This window comes from Pseudorca crassidens, chromosome 4 (assembly GCF_039906515.1).
Source record: "Pseudorca crassidens isolate mPseCra1 chromosome 4, mPseCra1.hap1, whole genome shotgun sequence".
In the NCBI taxonomy this organism is placed as follows: Eukaryota; Metazoa; Chordata; class Mammalia; order Artiodactyla; family Delphinidae; genus Pseudorca; species Pseudorca crassidens.
The window spans coordinates 152,897,822-152,919,815 of NC_090299.1; the positions used below are offsets into that span (position 1 = coordinate 152,897,822).

Below are 21,994 nucleotides of genomic sequence, written 5' to 3' on the forward strand. Positions count from 1 at the left end.
CACTTGCAAGTCCTTGGCTGAAGGAACAGCTGAAAAGACGGGGTTGCCATCAACTGACAGGGAAGGGTTGTTGTAGGAATAGTGTTTCAGGGGATGAAGAGGGAGCAGAGGTGGAAATCAGAAGTTGAGAATGCGTTGATATTAACGCGTCCGTAAGGCAACTTCCACCAAAGTTAATACAAGGTGATTGCTGGTTTCTAGCCTGAAGACGATCGACCCCTTGAAGACTGGAACTTTGTCTTTTCTCTGACACCTAGAACAGTGACCGCTTGCAGAGTAAAAACTCAGTAAAATGTATAATGAATTGATGAATGAATAAGTGAATACTGCCCCAAATTAGCACATTAGTGAAAGAGAGTCAGATTTTAAGTCTCTAGAGTTATTTTTGGCACAGGATATAAGAATGAAGAAATTTAACATTTGCAATTTATATTCGGTGGTTATTAAAATATGTTAAATATTGAAACACATAAGGTTTACTTGTATTTATTGAATAAGATTGATTTTAATTAGGAAGCTGTGGAAGGTGTATTAACTTTCAAGGAAGACTAGAAGTTTTAAATAATTATTAATTTAATAGTCCCACAACTTGATATAAATTATATAATTTCCAATGCCTACCCACGGAGAGGATTTGATGTTACGAATTATATTTTTACAGGCTCTCATGCCTATAGCATAAGTTTACGATTTAAATTATCTAGCAACATACCTGCTACAGTCCGTGACCCAAAACACAATGTAAAAAGAGACAACCGCATTCGAGATATTTTCCCTTGGACAGATGATATATGCTTGTTTGTATCAGGAAATGGTACATTGTTCCCTATCTAGTTTTTCTTCCTTTCTTCTGCCCGTGAAACAATCATGACAGAAACAACCATGAAAGTCCTGTCTTGGGATTACTCTTTACACCTGTCGACACCTCACTCCTCCCGATTTCCCTGGACCTGTTACGCTGTGGCATGGCTCACGGGCAAAGCCCTGCTCAGGCGTCCTACCTCAGGAAAGCCTTCCTACCGTACTGTCCTAATCATGTGTAGGAGCTGCCACCGTTTACATGTATCACTCACTATTATATTTGCTTACGGGCATGTTTGTATCCTCCATAAGGCTTTGGATTATCAAAGGCAAGAGTCATTCTTTAAAAGTATATTGAGTTCCCGGCTGTCTAGTACATAAGCAATATGCCTCCGTGTTAGGATGAACTCCCACCCAAAGGCACATCCTCCACACAGATTTTCAGTACTTTCTATCAAGCTTCAAAGACCATAGAAGATATATCTCCTACCGGCACCTCTGTTTCCAAAGCTGTGCTAAGTGAGTCTTTGTAAATGTTGTTGAATTTTGGGGCCGAGGGTCAAAAAGTGATTGACAGCCTACTTTTTCGGGGGTGGAGGGTGAAGCAGAAAAGAACAGCTTTATTGCTTTGCTGTTCGTGCAGGCTCGTGCCCTGAAAAACTGTGTGTCCCAACCCGGAAGGATTTGGTGAGGAGTTCTACAGAAATTGTTCTAGGGCGGGGTTGCTGATAAGGACCAGGGTGTGTGCAGGGCCTGCGCTCCTTTAATCTGGCCTCCAGGACCTTCCCTGAGTTCCAACCGGTAGGTTCAAACAGCCGCTAATCAGGGAAGGGAGGGGATGCGGAGACAAGGGAGGGGCAGTCAGGAAACAACAGTGTAGCCTTGGGGCAGGGGCCTTGTACTACCTCAAGGGATACACAGAACATGGAAGAGGCTGTGTTTTGTTTTGTTTTGTTTTTAACATCTTTATTGGAGTATAATTGCCTTACAATGGTGGGTTAGTTTCTGCTGTATAACAAAGTGAATCAGCTATACGTATACATATATCCCCATATCCCCTCCCGCTTGCGTCTCCCTCCCTATCCCACTCCTCTAGGTGGTCACAAAGCACTGAACTGATCTCCCTGTGCTATGCGGCATACCATATGCTAACACACATGTATGGAATAATAAAAAAAAAAGTTCTGAAGAACCTGGGGGCAAGAAGGGAATAACGACACAGACCTACTCGCGAGGCTGTGTCTTTAACCTTTTAAGCCTATGCTCTTTGCGGCGCCCCACAAGGAAGGGCCACCACGATCTTTCTGAAACTTGTCAGAAAAAACCAAAAGGGAGCCGCTCTGGAGGGAAATGTTAACAGCCAGAAGGGAGCAAAGAATGGTCACCAGCAGAGTGAACTCTGCTGCTAGGTCTTAGCAAAAACGTTAGCAGAATGCATTGCTCTCTTATCCCCTAAATCGCTTGCGCTTTGAGGCATAGCACGTGAACTTTAATAACCATATGCCTTCCGTGAGAAAAGAATCATCTCCTTTCGCTTTCATCCTTCTCACAGCCAGCAGCAGTGGGAGGCTCCACGATGACTAGCAGAGTGTTCAAAGGAATGTCAGTCCCATCTGAGGGTGAACGCCACATGCACGCTCCATCAGAGGACTTCACTGGCCGCACATCTGGACGCAGGGAAGCCTGCAATCCCAGCGGATGTGGGCCTCAGTCAGACCCCTGCTGAACACAGGAGGAGACAGATACTGATGGGGTCCCCTCCCTTCTAAGCAGCCCTGTTAAATGGTGGCAGGCCCACGGCCCTCAAGCCCTTTATACATGTATCTGTGCTGAATCTCAGTCAAGGTCACCAAACGAGAAGTCACCTACTTTAGAGAAAAACTTAGCTCCGGGCTAAGCTTTAGCATCCTATGGGATGCTTTCCTAAATTTGACGTTGAATTAATAGGATCCATTTACACACCCCAAAGGAGAAAACTTAAAAGTTTCTAATTCTTATCTAGCACCAGTCTCACAACCAGACGCAAATTTAAAGCCAAACAATTTGTGCAGAAAACAACAACATCAACAAAACTTCTCCAGGATGTATGAACATAACTATGAGAGCAACTGAAATGACACTGTCCCTGACTGGTTCTTGCGCAACCTGCACTATAATACACAGATAACACAGATAAACAGATCACTATACATTTGACAATATTCTGCAGCTTTTATTTTTCATAAACCTAGTCTCAAAAAGTGAACATGATCTCATCTCACTCACTCTTCCTCCCTCTGGTTTTACTCTTATCTCTGCTCTCAATCAGGTGACAAACAGAAGAAAAAGAAACCCCTTCCTATCAACATCAGAAATATGTCATATTTGGGGGTAAATATATGCATGTATGTATAGACACAATAAAGTACACTGAATAAACCAGTGAAGACCTCAAGGTGTCCAGACACACAGAGAATAGAAGATGAGTCTGGGTAGCGCTTATTACAGAGCAGTGCATGGCATTTAGCGTTCAAAGTTTCTTTGATTACATAAATCATTATATTTATTTTGTTAATTATGAAAACAAATTGAGACTTTTATCTTCTTCCTAAGGTGTCCCAGAGAACAGGCTACTCACCCACAGTTAGATAGAGATAGAGATGAGGGTGGATAGGGAGGGGGAGGGGAGGGGAGGGGAGGGGGAGGGGACGGGAGGGGGAGGTGAAGATGGTGGAGGCGGAGGTGGAAATGGAGATGGAGGTGGAGGTGGGGATAGACATGGTGATGGAGGTAGAAGTAGATCCTGATAGATACGTACCTTAATTGTAGTCGTGTGTGCTCCAGGGTATTCTTTTTCTTCCAGCGTTGACCATCTCTCTATAAACTTAGATACCATGGAGTCATCATAGTCTACTATCTGAAATCCAGAGACGTTTGCACCTCCAAACTGAATTTTTAATAGGTCTCCATCGGTAAATCCCTGGACAGAGAACATATTTATGTCATGCTTTCTATTAAGAACCAAATAGAACTTAACGTTAAGCAAATAGCTCTATACATTGTGGTTTTACAAATTTCAAAGAACTCATGAGGGAGATAAAAAGCCTATAGTAAATGTTTCATGTATTTTAACAGCCAGTATTCTTCCCCAGCACCTAGCCTCATCCTGGTCACAGCGGGTCCTTAATCAATGATTGTTTATTGGTCATACTTACATAAAAGTTCTCTGTATTATTGAGAAATCTTCCAAGGATAAGAACTGGGTTTTATTTACTGTATTTACACAAAGCACCACCACATACAAACATTAAGCTACTTCTCCAAGAGCTACAACATTGCGTGACGGTTATTCCTATTTAAACTGTTCACTCTCTCAGGTGACATCAAAACCTTGTAAATGAGAAGGGAAGGTACCAAATGCTTTGTCATTATTGGAGAACAATTAAGCATTTTCACTTTAAGCATGAAACTTAGTTTCTATAAAATGTATTAAATTTTAAAAAGCCACTTCTGCATTGTTAGAATGAATTCAGTCATTACTAAAACTATCATATAGTGTTTCCACTGATTTCAAATCTTGGGCTGCCATAAAGTATAGCTCAATTTGGGAGTACATTCTCTGAAAGATGAAATCACAATTTTAAAAAGTCACAATTATAAATATTTTCATCTTATACACTTATTCCTTATTATCACACAGAAGAATTGGAAATATTTTGACCTAAATATGAGAGCCTTTTCTTTGTTGTTGATATTAAAAATATAGTTTAATATTATTTGTGTGGAGAAGGATAATTACGCTGTTATTGGCTCATATTTTTGCTTTTTCTTTTTATCAAATAATGCAAATAGAGGAAAATGTATATAACAAAATGCATAGATTTTCTGTTCTGACCCACGCATGCCTCAGTTAAGCTGCTTCAAAACAATTTCAGTAATTTTTGTTTTTCGTGTATTTACCTCTGTAATTCTGCATGACACATTTTTGTTCTTCTTTCCTAACTTACCCATGTTAGATTTTCTTCTTCAGTTTATACTTGTGCCAGATGAGTATGTAAGTCTCATAAGCAAACCATCTATCTCCTCAGCCATTTTAATGTTCACTGTTTTCACAGTTAAAATTCTGGTTTTCAGAGCAAAGCCAGATAACGTGTTTGGATTGCACTTTCCTTCTTGAATAGTATTTTATTCTAATGTTAATGACTGCTTCATTGTTTTCACTACTAGAGCTTTCTCTATACCTATTCTTATTTTTCCTCCAGTTGCTCCATGTAAAAATTTTCATGTTTATATGGGTAAAAGTTTTTTCAATTAAAATATTGAAACATATCAAGTCATCTCTCTTTTCCCCTGCCTCCTGGAGCCTTCCACCTTAACGCTGCAATCTGAATGGTTCCTCTTTCGTCTGCTCTGCAATTGTTCTCCTGAAATGCCCCTTCCCCTCTTTTCTGAGTAGCTTCTCTGTATCCTCCATCACTTTTCTCTCCTGTTTTACCCCTTTCTTCAGCTAGAGTCCTCAGTAGTCTCCTGAGACGCGTGGAGGTACCTTTTTTGAGACACTGAATGTCTGTAAATACCTTTGTTTTCTCTGACGCTTGACTGGTATTTTGGCTGGGTATAGCATTTGAAGTTGAAACCCTGATAATCTGAAGGCATTGTTCTACTGACTTACTGTTTCTACTGAAAAATACAACGGCATTATTTCTAATTATTTTTTGTCTGTGACCTGCGTCATACTCCTTCCGGCTTCCCACCTATCATAAACTTTAAGATCTTCTATTTATCTCTGAAAGTTCATGGTGATATTTTACGAAAGAAGCCTTTTGTCTTTCATTATTGTGTGTACTCAACAGGCAGATTTATGTCATTTAGTACCGGAAATTTTTCTGAGTGTTTCTCTGATAATTTCCTGCCCCTGTTTTCACTATGTCTGTTTAGAAGGTTTATTAATAAGACATTGCAACCCCTAGATTAAACATCTGAGTCCCTCAGTTTTCTCCACATACACCGTTTTCTATTGTATTGTCATTTTGCCACATAATCTGGAAGATTTTCTCAACTTTACCTTCAAACTCATGTAATTTTACTAGTTATTCTACGAAAAATAAGTTAACTTCCCAGAGCTCTTTCTTGTTCCTTGAATTTTTTTTATAGCAGCCTTTTCTCCTCTTTATGGATAACATATTTTATCTTATTTCTCTGAAGATATTCTTACAATTTGAAGCATTTTTCTCCTGATTCCTGCCTGCCTTGTTTCCGTGTACTTGCTTATTTGTATTGCATCCCTCATGGCAAAGACTCTTTTCTCAAAAGTCTGGTAATGCTTGGCTGTCTAAGAGGAAGATGCCAAAACATTTCTTGGAATTTCTGTGTGCACAGGCTGGGCTGGTTGATGAGTGAACCTCACTGTAAGGCAGTCAGGTGGGCGGATTGCAGGGCTTTTCGTCTGATTCTGAAGGGCTGAAGAAACGAGAATTGGATCCCTTCTGACCGCTTCCTCATCCTTTATCCCCTTTAATGACGTATCAGGAACTGAACTATAGCCTGTGTTTGGGGAGCCTAATCTAGCATTCAGCAATTTCTGAAGAAATAAGTCACTAACAGTATCTGAGGATTTTTCTATCTTTTACAACCACCTCCTTTAACACCCATTAGCCACTGGACATGGAAAAAGGGACATTCCCAACCAAGACTTTGGAAGATGAAAGCCCTTCAACTTTGGATGGCATTCTCCAATTTTAAATGGCACTGAAATTTTCAAGTGCCCTAGAGATTCTCAGAAACTGCAGCACTCTACAGATTCTTTGAATTTACTGATTCACTAGAAATTCCATATGGCGAGGATACCAAGTATTCAGAGAAGGAAAAACACAACTTGAATTCAGATAAAATGTTATGTAGATTTCTCCCTATAGCAGCATGACAGCAGCAAGAACTTGCTTTTATTTTTGAACCTTTTTACATTGGTCAACACATGTTTCCTTTTTCACAGCATCTAATATCAACTCTCAAATTGATGACCTCCTTCTGCCATTATTTCTCAATGTCCCAATATAACCTTCTCCATCTGGACATTTTTAAAGATCACAGCTTTCGGTGTGGCTCTGTGCTGTTCATCAATGGCACAGGTCACACAGGGACTGACTGGCCAGGCTGTTCCCTGCACAGAATGTGGTTCTGGAACGCCTGATTACAGAGCTTCACTTATTTTAACTCTCACTGCTCTGGTCGGGACTCATTTAGGATCTATAAGCCATATTATAAGGGTAAGTTCTAAAAAATTATTATAGTGATGAGCCATTTCATTGCCAAACAGAAATTTTATCTTGAACAACCAACTTCTCTCAATATATGTAGGTTTGAGATTGAATATTCTTTATCACTGGTGCCACTTTCTAGTGAAAACAATATTTATCACTTGTAAGGTTGTGGGGTTTTTAAATCTCTCCATGACTACTGGAAATAATGTCTTGTGACATAACAATCTAATATTCCACAAGCGACATCATAAATCCTCATCTGTATAAATAGGAAATTTTCACAGTCCTATAATGCTACTGAGAATACGCTCATTCTCTGCTTTTGTCACTCTTTTAATCACCTTTTTTTCTGAGGCTGGGGAGACGGAGCCCTCAGTTGCGCAGAATCATACTTGTTTAAAGAACGTAGACCTTTGCAGCAGGGGAGCCTCAAGCTCACATTAATGCCGATCTAAAAACTATTTTGAAAAAATAAATTTCTAGTGGTCGTTCTAAATTGCCTTTGATCATACTTAAGAAGGGAGATACAATTAATCACGGGAATGTTTCAGTATAATCTTAATTTGAGGGAATCTCAATGAAAAAGTGATCAGCTATTCAATTTTCATTGTGTTGCTTATACAGTAAGTAGCAGATCAGACATAAATAATACACAATATATAAATATTCTGGATATTTCCAGGCTTTATTTTGCACCAAGACATATTCTCACAAATGTGCATTTCAAATATTATAGATACTAAGAACTTTAAAGAAATGGGTAAAGTTTATAATTACAGTGACAGTGAGAAACAAGGGGAAATGTGGACACTTAAATTTTATATCTTTTTGAAAATTTTCCCTTAGTTAAAATATACCTTTAACACAAAGTATAAGCTTGTCAAATATTGTTCTATAATTTCTCACATCATTTATAACAATAGGAAATTGATTAGAAAATATGAAATGGAAAGTAAATCTGAAGTGTAACAAATTCAGAAAAATATTGTCACTTCTAATTGATTGATATAATCAAAATATGTTTTTTAAGATACCACTGATAAATGCTGGCCATAAAATTTTTTTGAATTAACAGGCATTTCTATTAAAATAATAAATATCATTAATTCACCTACCAGATTTGCAATGATGTAATGGTACCCTTTAACGTGTTTTCCAATGGTAATAACCTAACAAAGATAAAGAAACAAATGTAAGTAATATAAATGTAAAATTACTTCTGTTATGACCTGATTCAGAAAATAAATTTTATCTACTGTGTTTCTTGATAGTCTACAATGAGTCATATTTGATAAAATATAATTATCAAATTCAGATGATATTTCTCTCAGAAAAAAGTAACCATACATTTTAGTGCTTTATAAATATTATCTTTCAAGAAGTCAATAACTAAACAAAAGTGATTACCTTGGTTTCGTTAATAGTGAAAATAAGGTTTCAATATTTTAAGAAATGTGAAATCAAAAACGTGTTGAATCCCTAATAAGTCATAATTTTATTCTTACAAAAGCTATTTTTTTTCTTTTCAGTGAAACATAGACAGCTGAACCCAGCATCTGAGATTTTATATTCACAATCTACATTCAAAGATAAACACAGAGTTTATAGCAGTACATGGGTTTTAAAAGAATATTAATAAGCATATAACAGAATTGTTATATAGATCTATAAAATAAAATTCCAATCTTAAGAATCTTGAAATACTTATAGTCTAGTTCAAATGAACATTGTTATTTCTCGTTTAAGGCAGCAAAATGTCAGAGAAGCTAATTTCTCTCCACAAATCTAAGTCAAAAATCATGGCACAAGTAGTCATTTGGCAATGCTCCCAACAGTTTTGGACATTATTGTATCACCTGGACTCTCACTGATCTCTATCACTTATAAAGGGAAGTAGGTAAAATGGCCACGCTGCAGCCCTGGTACTGAGATACTCAAATGTAATTTCTATTTTTAAGAAAATAGTCACACTAATGGAAAGCATTAACTGTTATTAAAAATGGAAAAGGTTAGATCCCCTCCCTTACTGTTTTGGCGGCTTCCCATTGCTTTTATTAGCGCAATGTACGAAATCCTTCACATACTGTGAAGTTCAGGCCCACCTTCTCACTCTCTATACTAGAGCCACGTGGCCCTCTTTTTGTTTCTTTGTGCAAAAAGAGCTTCTTTCCGTCACCTCAGGGCTTTCATAGATCCTGTTTCCTCTGCTTGCAAAGTTCCCTCCACACCATACCCTTTGTCTCTTAAGGCACAGTGAATCTCAGCCCAGTGTTACCTCCTAGAAGACTTCCCTCCTTCATCCCAGGCAAAGTCAGATGCTCCAAAGCAACACATTCAGTCAAAGAGCAAGGGGAGGGCCAGATCCTAGAGGGATTCCACCATATGTTACTTTGATAGTCTAGCATGGTCACAAATTTGGAAGGCAGTTAGGCTTATCTTATTTTTTAACTTATTTTTTTGTAACACAACTAAATTGCCTTTTCCAAGAAAATGAATACTCTGTGTTGAAGGGAGAATTTTGAAGAAAGATGTCCTCCTGAATGAAAAATATATTAATTAGCATCAGCTGAACTGAGACGGTCATGCCCCTCATATTTCCTACTGGCATCTGTTGATTGTGCTTATTGGTCATTCTACTTTCATAATCGTGCATGTTTTCCTTCTGGGAATTCAGAAAAAGCACAGTATTAATGGTGCTACCAGAAGTAGAAGTAGTTGAGTTTAGTGTTCACTGAGAAAAAGGAGAAATATGAAGAATGGTCTAGCCTTACTTCTCTCTAAGAATTAGTATCAGCCATACCATCATATCTTTGTTTTATGGAGCCGTTAGTACTGCATTAACAGTAGTAAATTTATGTTAATTTCTAAGTGTTTTGACGTCTGAGTCCTTTCTCCACCTAATTACAACTAGAAATAAGTGTCTCTAAAGTTTTATTGAATGATAAAATACTCATAGACTAACAGCGTTTAATTATATTTCTAACTTTAAGCAATGATGAATATAAAGTTTCATCTCATCTCCATTCTCTTGACAGAGTGAGTAAGTCAATAGTGTTTCCTTTTCTTGAAATGTACCTCAACCCCACTTTCTGCCTGGTAAACTCTATTCCTTGAAGGCCTACCATGATCTCCCAATTGAAATTATTTTTTCTGCAATTTTTTTTCTCATAACATCCTGTTCTGTTCATTCATAGTATTACCATTACTATAACTGCATATTAATGTAACTAGGAAACATCATGGCTATTCACCTTGATGGGCATGTCTGTTCTGTTTAACACTGCATCTTGGATCTCCTGCAGTGCCTGTCTGGTAAACATTAGACACTCAGGGAAATTCACTGAACAAACAACTGGAGGAATCCAAGCCAGCCAGCCAAGTGGTACCCATGTGTGACCCATTCATACATCTTCCCACCCCTGTTAAGACAGGTACTTCCTCCTGCATGCTCTTAGACCACATTGCATTACAACTTGTAATACTGCAGTGTTTATTGTGTGTGCACATTCTCCTTCCCCTTTAAACAATGAATTCAGAAGGTAAAGTCAAGACCCTTACCTTTCTTGGCATCCCTCATTCCAGATACATACAATGTCCTCAGTAAATCCACACACTCACATAATACATTCAAATAAAATATATGTGCAAAATACTGTGTACATTTTGAATGGATGTCCATATGGACATTTATTTAATCACAATCATATATTTGCTACAAAAAATTTCATTCCATGAAATAATACCGTTTGCAGCAACATGGATGGACCTAGAGATTATCATACAAAGTGAAGCAAGTCAGACAGAGAAAGACAAATATCGTATAATATCACTTATATGTGGAATCTAAAATATGACACAAATGAACGTATCTATGAAACAGAAACAGACTCATAGACATAGAGAACAGACTTATGGTTACCAAGCGGGAGAAGGGGTTAGGGGAGGGAAGGATTGAGAGTTTGGGGTTAGCAGATGCAAACTATTGTATAAAGAATGGATAAACAACAAGGTCCTACTGTATACCATAGGGAACTATATTCAATATCCTGTGATAAATCATAATGGAAAAGAATATAAAAAAGAATGTATATATGTGTGTCTGCATATATATATATGTGTATATATATATATATATATATATATCTGAGTCACTTTGCAGTACAGTAGAAATTAACACAACATTGTAAATCAACTACGCTTCAATAAAATAAATTTTTTAAAAATTCCATTCCACTCATGCAGCTTAATATCATCAAAACAAGCAACCCAATCAAAAAATGGGCAGAAGACCTAAATAGACATTTCTCCAAAGAAGACATACAGATGGCCACGAGGCACGTGAAAAGATGTTCACCATTGTTAATTATCAGAGAAATTCAAATCAAAACTACAATGAGGTATCACCTCATGCCAGTGAGAATGGCCATTATCAAAAAATTTACAAATAATAAATGCTGGAGAAGGTGTGGAGAAAAGGGAACCCTCCTGCACTGTTGGTGGGAATGTAAATTGATACAGCCACTATGGAGAACAGTATGGAAATTCCTTAAAAAACTAAAAATAGAACTACCATATGACCCAGCAATCCCACTACTGGGCATATATGCTGAGAAAACCATAATTCAAAAAGAGTCATGTACCACAATGTTCACTGCAGCCCTATTTACAATAGCCAGGACATGGAAGCAACCTAAGCGTCCCTCGACAGATGAATGGATAAAGAAAATGTGGCACATATATACAATGGAATATTACTCAGCCATGAAAAGAAAAGAAACTGAATTATTTGTAGTGAGGTGGATGGACCTAGAGTCTGTCATACAGAGTGAGGTAAGTCAGAAAGAGAAAAACAAATACCATATGCTAACACATATATATGGAATCTAAAAAAAAAAAAAAATGGTACTGATGAACCTAGTTGCAGGGCAGAAATAAAGAGGTAGACCTAGAGAATGGACTTGATGACATGGGGTGGGAGGGCAAAGCTGGGGCAAAATGAGAGTAGCATCGACATATACAACCGAATGTAAAATATTTAGCTAGTGGGAAGCAGCTGCATAGCACAGGGAGATCAGCTCAGTGCTTTGTGACCACCTAGAGGGGTGGGATAGGGAGGGTGGGAGGGTGATGCAAGAGGGAGGGGATATGGGGACATGTGTATGCATACGGCTGATTCGCTTTGTTGTACGACAGAAACTAACACAGTATTGTGAAGCAATTATACTCCAATAAAGATCTATTAAAAAAGTAAAATGGATAACCAACAAAGACCTACTGTATAGTACAGGGAACTCTGCTCAGTGTTATGTAACCACCTAAATGGGAAAGTTATTTGAAAAATAATAGATACATGTATATACATAACTGAATCACTTTGCTGTACACCTGAAACTATCACAACATTTTTAATCAACTATACTCCTATATAAAATAAAAACTTTAAAAAAAGATTAAAAAAAATTCCATTCCATATAGTCCCAGTTTCTTTTGTAGTTTCTCTCTTCTAGTTTTGGAAATAATTATTTTCATATAGGCTTTCAGCAACTTGTATTATGATGAGTCATGAATACCTAAATTTTTAAAACAAAGACTGACAACTATTATCAAAATTCGGTTTTAATGAGAACCTCCTCTGAAATTCAAATGAGTTGTTGGGCTCCCATTTGAACAGAGGCCTTCGGGTTAAAGACAATCCCAGCTTCCTCTCCGGAGACAAGAATCAAGACTCTTCTACTGAAATGTTGACCTCTCTGATATAAAACATTTAGTTTGTTGTCATAACAAGCTAGTTTTATTCAGTTATTCAATATTTCATGAGAGATCCATTTTGTATATCTTAGGCCCTGTATTATTCTATAACAATTAAGGGTTCATCAAGGTTTATGTTTGCAAAATGCTTTGTTTTACAGATTAGTGAATCTAATTTTCTCCTCAAAGCCTAACAAGGGCCAAGATATGCATACTTAATTGTGTATTTTTCCTCCAATCCTATATTATTCCAAGGAATAATTTTATATACATACATTTGTGTATGTAAGTGACATACATAAACATATAACATATATATAATTATTCCAAGGAAAATATTATAAATGTACATTTTCAGCTGGAAAAGAAGCAGAAACCAGTGGAGGAGGCCTTAGGCAGTAAATCCTGATGCTTTTCAGCACCAGCTCTGGTCACCCGCCCTACCTGCATAACATAGTGGATTTTATTTCTATCGTGTGGAAATCACTTCATGGCCGTCCCATCCTGAAAGATCTTAAAAGGAAGCAAGGTGATGTGGTGAGCACAGATATCTCTGGTATCATATTATTCTTTAAAATAATGCACATTAATACATCTAGTTTACTTTTCAAGCAGCAAGGACTGCATATATCACTCCTACATATTTTTTTCATAGATTAATAGTTTCACAGTGACACAAAATCTACCTACTCAGGAGGAAAAAAATTACTTCTTGGAAAAATAAATACATGCTTTTTCTGAAGACCGAAATCCACTCAGACAACAATCCAGGTTTAGCACACCACACTGTATCCTAATGTTTGAAGTACTCCACGTCTTGCCGAAGAATCCATGAATTACTCACTTTTCCCTTAGGACCCAGACTTATTTTCACTTCATGCCTGCCCGTTTCTTTCTCTCTTAACAGCTCAAAAGAACTGAATTTTAAATTTCCATTTCAAAATTTAGGACAACACGATAGACCACACGATCAGGACCTGTATATTGCATACAGGTAATGGTTCGTGTGACGTGCCAGCACTACTGGGGACGCCCTGCTCTTGCTGAGTGAAGCCAGGGAGAAGGTCACCGCTGATCCTTGCAGGGTCCTCCACGGGCCCTGGGGAAACAACCTGCTGCTCAAGCAGCGCCCCGAAACGCTCCCTGCAAACGCCGAGGCTGCACGCACGCGCTCGATTGGGCGCCCTAGGAAACAGGCAGGAGCCCACCTGGTCCACGATGTCGTTGACTTTGTCCCGCTCACAGTCCAGGATGACCCGCCGCTCCTTCTTTAGCTCCAGATCCTGGAAGAGCGAGCGGTAGGTCTCATCTTTCTTGTCATTGTTGATGTTCCCCACGTTGATAGCAGTCACTTGCCACTTCTTTTCGGCAGCGGAATCCAGCACCGCCTGCAGGGTGGACAAGCCTAGGAAAGCAGAGAGACAGGGGGGCTGATGGCAAAAGGCTCGACTAACGGAGAAGCGCGGTGCGAAACTGACACGCATCTGGAAGGCTGCTACTTTTCTGCAACGAAGGGATGCTGACGCCTCTGAAGAGCGACAGCTACGATCCTTCGCAACACCCGCTCGTTGCCACTTCGCATCCAGAGCTCTTTCCTCTACCTGGGAAAACTGTACCCCCTTCATTCGGGCTTCTCAGCTGTTTTCTTTTGGACATTACCAAAGTGTGGTGTTTTAATACCTCTGGGGTTTGGGGGGTTTTGTTTGTTTGGCCACACCGTGCAGCTTGAGGGATGTTGGTTCCCCAACCAGGAATTGACCCCGTGCCCTCCGCAGTGAGAACGCCCAGTCCTAACAACTGGACCGCCAGGAAATTCCCTACCTCTGGTTTTAATGAAATCAAAGGACATCCATTCTTTCTTGTATAGAATAGAAAAAAATATTTCTTTATATATGACACGCTATCATTTCACATTATTATCCTGAAGACGGTGAGTCTATTTTCAGTGAGATGAATCTAGGTGGGTCTATGCGAGTCTGAAAACCAGTCATCTCTGAAGCTGCTCGATTTCCTCCTATTGTTTTCTGGTCGGCAGTTGTTGTTATTTTTTTTTTTTTCCCTCAGCCTCTGTTATATCATTTTTGTTACTGGGACTAATCCTGTAGAAATTAAATGTTCACCTATTAACCACATGGTAGCAGTTAGTTTTCTAGTACACATTGGTTACACTTACTTAACTTCCCAAATGTGAGACCACTTTACTTGTCATTAGTAACTTTGTTTATAGCATCATACGACTTAGGTCATATCGAAAACTGTATTTTTGTTTAATTGGTCACACATTGCCTCATATGTAGGATTGGGAGGGAAAACAACTTGGGAACATCTTTCCTAAAGTTAATGCTGCAGTTTAGCACTTGGAAAACTAGTATATAGACTTGTCTTCCATGTCACTTCAACTCTTCACAGCCAACCCAAATTCATCATTTCTATGAATAGCTTAATGAACAACAAAAATCAACACTCCAAAAAGAATTCAGGACTCATCACATCATCTTCTTTATTGCAGAAAGACAAGAATATTGGACCCTTTTTACCCATAAAATCTGGGGTTTCCCTAATGTGAACACATGACTCTAGAAGCTTAATTCATGTTCTAATCTTTATTGAAATCTATTTACGAGAGCAAAAAATATGCGTATTCTAAATGTTGTTGAAAATTACCTGAGCCTGGAAAATATCATTAAAATTCTCATTGATTCCATATTGCCAAGGGTATATAAGATGAGCCTAGAGCACCTTGTGGCCCCCCCAAAGCAGGAAGCTCTCCAAAACTATCAGCCTCGTGTCAAAAGACCCAGGAGCAAATTTGATGAGAATCACTTTAAACAGAGATGACGCAGTTGGAATAGCAATAAAAATAATAACTGCAGAAGGCTTAAATACATACATTTTCTAATCCATAGATTAGTAATGACATTTAAGAAAAATATCTGATTGCCTTTGATGGATGCTAAGGGGCCAAGCTATTATTCTGAAAACTGGTAAATAAAGGGAAAGAAACAAGCATTTTCCCACCTTTCCTATATGAACTCTACTCAGGGTAGTAGTTCATTAAGGGACGGGTTTTTTGGAAAAACTCCAGCTAATAAATAATGAACGAATATAGATTCAGAATTACAACCAATCTTGTAACACCTTGTGAATTAATGACTCAAGGCAAGAATCGTTAACTGCTGCTAACAAAACAAAAAGAGAGATGCGTAGAAGTTACGTGCCTTCAAATGGGGATACTCAACACCACCTATGAAATATTCATGCCAAGAAGTGAACGTGAATCTCAGCAAGGATCTAGATCTAATTACCCTTTTATAACGAATATATGGCACAGAGTAATATGTTAATCAAAGTCCAGACTGTGGGAAGCTCTACATTACCTTATAAAAGCCTAAAGAGATATGTTAACCAACTGGATATGTGGACCTCACTTTTATCCTGATTCAAACAAACTGTGAAAAAAAAAATAGATGATGCTAGTAATGAATTACTGTTAACTTGTCTATATATGATAATGATATTGTAGTTATATTTAAACCAAGAGAATTGTTCTTTCAAAATATAAACTGAAATATTTACAGCTGAAATAACAGGATGTCAGTTATTTGCCTCAAAATAATGGTCAGGGGCTTCCCTGGTGAGGCAGTGGTTGAGAATCTGCCTGCCAATACAGGGGACACGGGTTCGAGCCCTGGTCTGGGAGGATCCCACATGCCGCAGAGCAACTAGGCCCGTGAGCCCCAACTACTGAGCCTGCGGGTCTGGAGCCTGTGCTCCACAACAAGAGAGGCCGCAATAGTGAGAGGCCCGCACACCACGATGAAGAGTGGCCCCCGCTTGCCACGACTAGAGAAAGCCCTCGCACAGAAACGAAGACCCAACACAGCCAAAAATAAAATAAATAAATTTTTTAAAATAAATAAATAATAATAATTGTCAGGAGCAGGATAGAGATAAAGCAAGTTTCCTCTTACCCTTCACTAATAAAGCTGGCTTAAGTGTCCTTTCAGGTCTTCTTCAGGACACATTATTCTGTCCGTGTTGTTATTTTAAATATTTCATAATGAAAATTGAAAATAATTTACTTTTATTTCAAACTGAAAAGTTGAACGATAAATTAAACTTGAAATGAATTTTGTGGGGTTTTTTGGGCAAAACAACAAAATTAGTTTCCTCCATCCAGTCTTGTAGCAAAAAATACAGGGTACTCAAGAATTACTCAAGGGATAACTTAAACAGAGACCACATGCCATTGTAAAAAATCTATTAATGATAAAACCTCTTTTAAAAACTTCACAGATCACCTATGATTTCCATTCACTGTAAGTAAATTAAATCCTTCCAGGATGCATTCCAAGTCCTTTTCCCATTTTTCATCATCAGTGAAGACAGAACCAAAGTTGGTCATCATGATGGACGCAACAGCTATCAACGTGCTTGAGAACACTTATTAAGTTTATTCAGTTTTTTTTCCAAGTAGGAAAAAAAAGCTAATTTTCTAAACCTTTTTCACTGTCAAAGGTCCTACTTTGCCACATTCCAGTCATGATGCGACTCTTCCTTGTCACCTCTTTAAAACAACACATCCATGGGTGGTGTTCTACATACTACATATTACCATACAGCACTCATACGTGAGCTTCCTTTCTTCCAGGTAATCAATCATTTCATGTTGCTTTCATTTAACTATGAACTTAACCACATACCAAGTTAAAGTTTCCAGTGGTGATGCTCTTGACATTCTGTCCTATCCTTTAACACATATAACAAGAAATTTTAAATATAAATGCCAATGTATAAATGAATCTCAAGTGATATTTCTAAACTTAACATGTGTTGGCAGTTCACCTTGTCCAAAATATGGAGAGGATATATATATATAAAATCAATAAAAATGCATTTAAAGAAATAGCTGATTCAAACTCATCCATTTTATGTATCAAAAAATAACTCACAGTTGGTGTGGATTCTGTTATGAAAACTCTTAGAATTAATATTTTGTAACCTATGAAACCTAAAAAAAAATACATCCATTTATTAAGATGCTAAACTGCCCAAGTGGTACGTAATCAGACGATGAATTTAGTTTCATCGGAAGACACTGAATATTATTCAGTTATCTCCTAAGGACAGCCAGAAATAATTCACCAACGATGGCATGATCTGTCTCACATTTTGAAGAGACTGCTGTCCCATGCTTATTAATCAATATTCTCCGATTTGTTTTATTTTTGGAAGTAGCAACTGACTCTCTCAAAAACTTTCTCAACTTGATCTGCCCCTTTCCTACAACTAAGAGTTTTCTATTATTTCTTGTCTGGTTAGTTTAAAATTAATAGATCATTTTAAAATTTAAAAAAATCACTGAAAATGCACATCACAAATAGTAGGGTGAAATTAAATTATTCATACACAACACAAACTGATGCTCTTAGCCTCTTGGTAACATATTCCAATTAGGAGAGAAAGTATTACCTCTTTCCCTTCCACACAAACTAGCCTAGAAGTATCTTTATAAATACACTCATCCCTTAATTCAGAATATAAACTTGTATGGACACTGGGAATTCTATGTAAGTATTGGTTTGTTTAAAAACATTAGTAGCTGGTTATTCAACTCTAATATCTGCACCACTAAATCAGGACATTTAAATCCGGGTTTAATTTCTTACTATTTTATTGCTTATGACAAAGAGAACTTGAGATATACCGTTGTTCATCTACAAATAGAAAAAAAAATTGGAAAATTAACTGCTCTTTCTAAGAAATATATTTAAAATATATTCTGAAAAACCTCAAGAAGGGCTTCCCTGGTGGCGCAGTGGTTGAGAGTCCGCCTGCCGTTGCAGGGGACGCGGGTTTGCGCCCCGGTCCGGGAAGATCCCACATGCCGCGGAGTGGCTGGGCCCGTGAGCCATGGCCGCTGAGCCTGCGCATCCGGAGCCTGTGCTCCGCAATGGGAGAGGCCACAGCAGTGAGAGGCCCGCGTACCGCAAAAAAAAAAAAAAAAAAAAAATCCTCAAGAATATGACAGGAGTATAAAATTCAGTTCTACACTCTATTAAATGCTCAGACTTCTGGAGAAAATAAAGACTAGCTAAAGTACTGCTACTTACTTCTGTATTATGTTACTTCTTCGAGTGCCTAATTGTTGCTGGACTAGTTACAGCTGTACACCCTATTTATAAGCTGACACTCTCCCTAAAACTCTCTCCAAGAACCATCAGTAGTTCACAGTCGCATCTTAAGCTACTGCTCCTAAGCCTGTGACAAAATTACAGAAAAACCTTCAGCCCTGAAACAGGTGAAGTCTAAATGCCTCAGTTTGCACATTAATAGGTGGAATTAAAAGTGACTACTGCATATAGGGATATTTCATTCGGACCATGTCTTTCTTCTTGAAAATATTTTTTGTTCCATTTAAAATTCACAGCCCTTATTCATCTTTCAGGCACAGAAATTAATACTTTATGATCACTAAATCACAGCAGCACGTCTAGGCCAGATTAGATTAACATATATTTCCCTCATTGACTTTCTCAGGAACATCATAAAAGCAATTTATAATCTGGAAGCATTTTTATGCTAGGCATGATGCCTTTTTTGAACTGGAATCCATGTGCCTTTCCTTCAGGGGACAAATAGTGTGGTTCAAAGTTAAAACCGAGTTATAAAAGCATTAGTTCTGGTTTTACCAACTGTCTACAGAAATGTATGACCTTACCTTATGAACATTGATGCAATAAATAAAAACCACATTTTGATTAAGTCCTGGTTCAAATGTAGTACATGTGAATCCAAAGACAAACCTATATTGAATGCAGTAACATAGGCAACCCCATGACTCTCTATCTCCAATGTGTTGAAGATCCGTCTACCTACTCTCCCTGCCATCTACCTCCTCTCTCCGGAACTTTTAGGAAGGGTGTTGGGTTATCCATTGAGGAGTGCCAGGCTGCTGCCACATGACTTGGATAAAGAGAAGACACCAGCATTCCTAAAGGGTCACACGGCACCAAGTGAACAGTTTCAGCAATCCTCTCACCGGTAAACTTGAAATAGTCAAAAGCCTATACAAAGATCAGGACGCATCCATGTCTTCCCTTGTCTACAAGTGGGATGTAGTCTCCTGGACTTGCTGCTCGGCCTTTGGATGGATAGCTGGAATCAGGAAAGGTTTCACTGGCAGTCCTAGTTAAAAGCAGTGCAAAGAAGAAGCATAGAAAACCTGTGTCCTTTTCATGTAGCTTGTATTCAGTGCAGAATGTTGGACAGCCATTCTCATGCTTGGGCTATTCAAAAGAACATCAATTCATATATTTAGAAATTAAAATTTAACAGCATGTTTACCTGATCTAGACTCTCAGAAAATTAAAGATTATTAAAAACAAATCCTTAAGGTCAAGGACCTGGAAAGAGTGCCATATCAAAAACAGACAAAACTCTTTGAAATTGAGGCACATGGAGACATAACTTGAAAGATCAAATCATGGAGCCTATTTTTCAAAGCGCTCATAATATAGTAAGGGCACAGATTCATTCTCAAGTCGTGTAACACAAAAACAAGGAGGTACTTCCTTAAAGTGTAAGAGAAGTGGGTTAAGGACCATAGGGGGAAAAAAACAGTTCATGTGGTAAATGTATGAATAAACATTTTAAAATGTGATATGACAGCAAAGCTATAACAACTGTAATCAGTAAGAAAAAATCAGAGAGCAAACATGCCATTTCCACGAGTCAAGTAAAACATTACATAAGGGTCTTCTGCCAGTATTTTGAGTTTTACACATTTATCTCTGAAAATAGATTCAGATGAAAAGCCAGTGTGATACTCTTCATATTAAAACATGAGTATCCATTTGAAAATATCTTGAAAATGTATCCATAATGTCAGTTCTGGCTTTAATATATAATTACTTAATGTTATCACTGTAACGTTGACCTCTCCACAGATGCACTTGAACTCAAATCAATTTGTATAATTTAATGATTGGAGATTATCGCATCATTTCAATTTCATTTAATATTCATAAAGTGTTAATAAAATCATTAAAGATGTGTCAGGTTCTTTCCACAAGTACATAAGTCCATCCATCATCATCCAATCCATAGTGACACTGAAGTGTGTCCCTAAAGTGAAAACATCGCCTTGCACCTAGTCAAAGAGTAGAGAGAACTCACCTCTGATCCTTCAATTTAGCAAGCAAGATCCAGGTTCTAATACCACCTCAAACTTAAAATACACAGATGCTCAACTCATTCAGTTATTAATGCTATTTATTGACATCAACTCTGTGCCAGCATTATCTTAAGCACTGTATGTACAGTTAGGTGTAGTGGGTACTGCCAGGGCATCGCCTTCCTGGGCTTAGAGCCAGATCTTAAATTAAAAGAATAAAGCTTAGTCTGTGTGATTCAAACAGTCCCTAGAATATACTGGGAGCTCAGTTCTTGGGTGAAAGAATGAACATCAATATTAATTATAACTTGTGATAAGTACTATGTAGGGAAAGGAAAGATTGCTTTGAGAGAAGATAACAATACGAAATGCACCTCTGCGGGAATGTTATATAAACTAAGACCTGAAGGAGAAAAATTTAGAAGTCTGTGCAGAGATGCAAGGTGAAAGAATTTGGTGCACCTGAGAAAGTAAAAGAATATTCGTGAGATGGGTTTAGCCTAGTGAGTGAGAACGGCAGTGGTATAAGTGGGCAGGAACCAGATACTACAACACCTTACAGTCATGTTAAGAAATTTCATTTTTATCCTCATTATAACGAGGAGCCACTGAGGTATTTTAAGCAAAGGAGCAACGTGGTCAGTAAAGCATTTAAAAGTATTCAAAAAATAGAGCTACCGTATGATCCTGCAATCCCACCCAGAGGAAACCATAATTTGAAAAGATACACACACCTCAATATCCATTGCAGCACTATTTACAATATGCAGGACATGGAAGCAACCTAAATGTCCATCAACAGAAAAATGGATAAAGAGGATGTGGTACATATACACAATGGAATATTACTCAGCCATAAAAAAGAATAAAATAATGCCATTTGCAGCAACACGGATGGACCTAGAGATTATCATATTCAGCAAAGTAAGTCAGACGAAGAAAGACAAATATATGCTATCACTTATATGTGGAATCTGAAAAGATGATACAAATGTACTTATTTACAAAACAGAAACAGACTCACAGACAT

The 21,994-nt window shown here is 37.9% G+C and overlaps 1 protein-coding gene across 5 annotated transcripts in view; it reads right to left on the reverse strand.

The window, feature by feature from the left end:
* Positions 1-21,994, reverse strand: part of GRIA2 (glutamate ionotropic receptor AMPA type subunit 2) — a 161,111-nt gene that overhangs the window by 53,326 nt on the left and 85,791 nt on the right. For all 5 annotated transcript variants that reach the window (XR_010943237.1, XM_067737091.1, XM_067737089.1 and 2 more), the window contains exons 4-6: positions 13,997-14,193; positions 8,156-8,209; positions 3,599-3,760 (exon numbers count right to left, since the gene is read on the reverse strand). Coding sequence is in view for 4 of the 5 variants with exons in the window: in XM_067737091.1 (XP_067593192.1) it covers positions 3,599-3,760; positions 8,156-8,209; positions 13,997-14,193 (413 nt within the window). In the remaining variant the exon portion in view is untranslated. The remainder of the gene's footprint in view (positions 1-3,598; positions 3,761-8,155; positions 8,210-13,996; positions 14,194-21,994) is intronic.